The sequence below is a fragment of the Trachymyrmex cornetzi genome, unplaced genomic scaffold (assembly GCF_001594075.2).
Source record: "Trachymyrmex cornetzi isolate Tcor2-1 unplaced genomic scaffold, Tcor1.1 scaffold198, whole genome shotgun sequence".
In the NCBI taxonomy this organism is placed as follows: domain Eukaryota; kingdom Metazoa; phylum Arthropoda; class Insecta; order Hymenoptera; family Formicidae; genus Trachymyrmex; species Trachymyrmex cornetzi.
In genome coordinates this window covers 468,171-472,804 of record NW_017296613.1, presented here as the reverse complement: position 1 = coordinate 472,804, position 4,634 = coordinate 468,171, and the positions used below count along the sequence as shown (strand labels likewise).

At 30.5% G+C, this 4,634-nt stretch overlaps 1 protein-coding gene across 1 annotated transcript in view; it reads left to right on the top strand.

Moving 5' to 3' along the window:
* Positions 1-2,452: 2,452 nt before the first annotated feature.
* LOC108759613 (uncharacterized) overlaps positions 2,453-4,634 on the top strand; it is a 12,539-nt gene continuing 10,357 nt past the window's right edge. The window contains exon 1 of the mRNA XM_018505118.1: positions 2,453-3,424. Within this exon, the coding sequence (XP_018360620.1) occupies positions 2,453-3,424 (972 nt within the window). The remainder of the gene's footprint in view (positions 3,425-4,634) is intronic.

The window sequence follows — 4,634 nt, the reverse complement described above, 5'->3', positions numbered from 1 at the left end:
TTTCTACGAAGAAACCCGTTATCATACTCAATTCTCATTGTGATATCGTATGCAGTTAAAAAGATATTTTAATGAAATTTGAATTTAAAAAAACATCCTATTTTAGTGCTTTGGTTTGAATGCAAATTTGATTAAATCATATAGTTTCAAACGAGAGAGTGCAGTAACTATTATTACATTAAAAATAACAGTTATGACAAAAAATATTTTTCCCGTTTTTCTTTTATTTTTACACTATTAAAATAACAATCTAATTATTTATGTGTCCTCATTATTTTATACTTTCTTTATAAAAATATGATAGAATATTTTTGCAATTATTTTTTTAAAAGTCGCTAATCGCATGACGTTTTCTATTATATAGAAAAATTAATTTGCACGGCTAATGCTAAAATGCCTCGAAAAATATTGTTATATATGTAGGGTAAAATCAGGGATTATGGCATAGGCTACTAATATGGAATAGTGGCTTATTTTTTAAACAAAGCATTGCAATCTGGCGGCAATCGCTGAAAGTTATTGCAACTTTTACCAAACATATCATAACAAGCAATGAACTCGGTCCGACCAACCGTTTTGCTACAATTAACATTTATTCATTTTCGTTACGTCAGGAGATCTGGCAGTTTTTTCTAAAAAGTGTTCTCACAAACTGAAGGTAAGTTTTTTTAATGCTTATATTTCACAGATGCTTTTAATAGTATTGCATGAACAATATTATGCAGATTAATTGTTATTTCGAACTTGTTTATTGCTACGGAAAGACTTTATTTGTCATATCACGACATGCAGGTAATGTGGAATACATCGAGGGTTGAGAATATGGAATAGATTCCATGCATGTCAGCAACTTATTCGTGATCAGATTAGGTTAGGTTAGGTTACAGCATGTATCGTATATCAGCTTATTTGCGATTTTAGGTTATGTTTCATGTTAGAAGCTTATTTATGTTAAGGTTATAGATTATTCTTATAGATTATTCGTATGGAATCAATTGTTTTATGTTGTGTAATAAATAATCTTATAAATTTATTGTATTTGTACAGATGTCTCAAGTTCTAAACAGACAGTCAAGGAAACGTCACAGGTGGGATAAACCTGCAATGGTGAAAGCAATCGAAGATGTTCGATCAAAAAAATGTGGATATTTAGCAGCAGCAAAGAAATATAACGTACCTAGATCCACTTTATTTAGATATGTAAAGGATGAATCTCTTTCACCCAGAAAAAAAGTCAATATTCCTTTGGGTAGAAAACCAATACTGGAACTAGAATTAGAAAAGAAGCTTGCTGAATATTGCATCAAAAGGGATTCTACTTTATTTGGATTAAGAAGACGCCATAGACATATAAGATAGACCCAGCATCTATAGTACATGTTGGGGTTTGGCAGAACGGTGCGAGAGGCAAGATATCGGGGCAACCTGTCCTTCTCTGCGCGTGCATCTTGACATTCTTGACAAAATCAAAATGGCTGACTACGTTAGGATCGTCTGGATTCTTTGTCCATTGTGTTACTTTGCGTCACCCAGTATTCTGATGGGCAAGGAAAAAATATTCTGTTACGCTTAAATGAAGCATATGTTGTACGTATTGTATGCATATACATAAGTAGAGGTTAAAATGTTTTATTTACGTCTGAAAGAATATTTTTTCCTGTTTCAAATTTCTTTTGATACCCACATGCGTTGCACGCCTCCATATTCAATTTTTTTTACAAAAGAAACAATACTAACAGTTATTAATAATAGGTGCAAAGAATACAGACAATTCTAAAGTAGGCAGCCATTTTGATTTTGTTAAGATTGTCAAGATGCGCGCGCAGAGAAAGACAGGTTGCCCCGATATTTTGCCTCTCGCACCGTTCTGCCAAACCCAGCATATACTATAGAAAAGTATACGGATGCTGGGTCTATCTTATATGTCTATGGAAGACGCGATGTAAAAAACGAATGGCATATCAACTTGCCATAAAAAATAATTTGCCACATCCATTTTGCAATAAAGAAGCAGGTAAATTCTGTGCTTGCCTCATTATCATTTTTCTTCTAATTATTTATTGATTATATCAACATGAGTCTGAATTATTGTATTAGGTAAATTTTGGTTTCAAATATTTCTACACCGACATCCAAATCTTGCATTGAGAACACCACGCGCTACTTCAAGTGCAAGAATAGCTGGATTTACTAAGGAAAATGTAAACACTTTTTTTGATTTATATGAAGTTGCATATAATAAAATTAATCGACAACCTCATCGAATATATAACATAGATGAGACAGGAATCACAGTTGTTCAGCATAAATTAGATAAAGTTATTAGTGTCAAAGGAAAAAAAGAAGTCAGTGCATTAACATCTGCAGAGAGAGGAATCTGATTACAGTAGTTATTTGTATGAACGCAGTCGGCAATTATATTCTTCCTTTAATTGTTTGGCCAAGAAAGAATATGAAATTGGAATTAATGGATAACGCTCCACCGGGTTCAATATGGGCGTGTCATCCATCCAGATGGATTCAAACGAACATTTTTACAATGTGGTTTGACCATTTTATAAAACATACAGCCCCAAGCGCTACTAATCCTGTACTACTAGTCTTAGATGGACATAATTCACATATAAAAAACATAGAAGTGATCGAGAGGGCAATGAATAATTTTATTCATATAGTGTGCTTGCCACCACATAGTTTTCATAAAATGCAACCTTTAGACGTAGGATTTATGAGACCTTTGAAAACATATTACGCACAAGAAATTGAAAATTTTCTAAGATTTCGGATCCAAGAAGATAGAGATACTAATAAAGCAACTGTTTATCGTGTAGCTAAATTATTTACTGTTGCATACAACCGCTCCGCAACAATGGAAATTTCTGTGAATGCATTCAGAAAGACTGGTCTTTATCCACTAAATAGACACATTTTTCAAGATTATCATTTTCCTGTTCAACCTCTAAATCGAGATACACAATCAATTATGAATTCAGCTGTTAACATGCCCAAAGAACCAATGCCTGAAGAACTAATGTCTGAAGAACCAATGCCTGAAGAACCAATGCCTGGACCAAGTAATGCAGTATCGCCATTCGACATTATGTCTGTACCTATTTTACGACCTACAACTTTAAATCGTGCGGGTTCAGCTTGTATTTTAACATTGTCACCTTATTGTAACAAACTTAAAAATACGCTAAAGAGCAAGAGTCAAGTAAAAGGAAAACAGAAAGAAAATAAGAAGCCTACTGCAAGAAGAAAGCTATTCTCTAAGAAGAAAAGCCACGAAACAAACAATGAAAGCAGTACAGACAGTGATGTTCATAAAGATGACATATTAAGCGATGATGATGATACACAATGTCTATTTTGTAATAGCAGTTTCAAGGATGACAAACATGGAGAAACATGGGTGCAATGTACAGTATGTTATCGATGGGCACATGAAAATTGTGGAGCAACTAATGTAAAGTTTATACGTCCTTTGTGCCACAGTTTCCGATTAAAAATTAAAAAGAAATAGCTGCTATTTTCTTATTTTAGACGTTTTTTTAAATATTTTAAAAATATCTTTTAAATATTTTATTAAATGTTGCTTTAAATTAAACACTAAAAAGAAATATTATTTTCTTTAAGATGTTTCTTTTTTTCATATATTTTATTTTGATGTTCATTAAACATTTAAAGGAAATAAGAAATAACTATTATTTTTGTTTTATATCTTCTATTTTTTATATTTTATGTGTTCTTTCATACAGTACAAAGTAAAGAGAGAAACAAATCTTATTGCAATTCTTATTTTATTAGCCGTAGTTTAAGATAAAACATTAATGCATTGTTTACAATGGGCAGTAGCAGTAGTGGATTAAGGAGTAGATATAGAAATTAACTAATTGTAGTCGAATGTGAGGAGGATAATCAATTATGATTGGTCAATTTCTACGCCCATTCCTTAATCCACTATTGCTATTGCCCATTGTAGACCACGCATAAAAGATAAAGAATTTCATTACTGTCAATTTAGATTATAATATGTTTCTGTACTTTGACAACAAATAAAATTAAATATAATTTTTCTCATTTTACACATATTCTTTGTGCAATGATTTTTATTTTGTATAAACCGCTATTTTAAGTTTTTTAAATAATAAAATGCAAATTTATATACAAAGATTTATATTTATTTATGTAGACTTATCAAAATACAGTTTTAAATAGTTTATATCTTTACTGTACAATTGTGGCAGATGGAAAATAAAATAACATTATTGCAAATAGACAATATTAAATATTAAATCATAAAATTATTCTATGTATAAACATTATCATTAAAATAAATATTAATGTTTGAAAATATAACTTTTTATTCTTCTTGTGAATAATGTTTATTTTAGATGCTAATATTTATTGTATATCATAATTTAATGATTCAAGATTTAATTTTATTCTTTATTGTCCATGCGTAATAACGTTAGTAATGATGCTATTATATTGTCTGTGTTATTGTACAATATATAAAAATTGAACAGTTTTCTCTGTTTTTCTTGATCAGTTTATATAAATAAACAAATTTGGACTTCATTTATTGTGTTATTTATTACCATGGTCAAAATTTCATCGGTATTCCATATTAC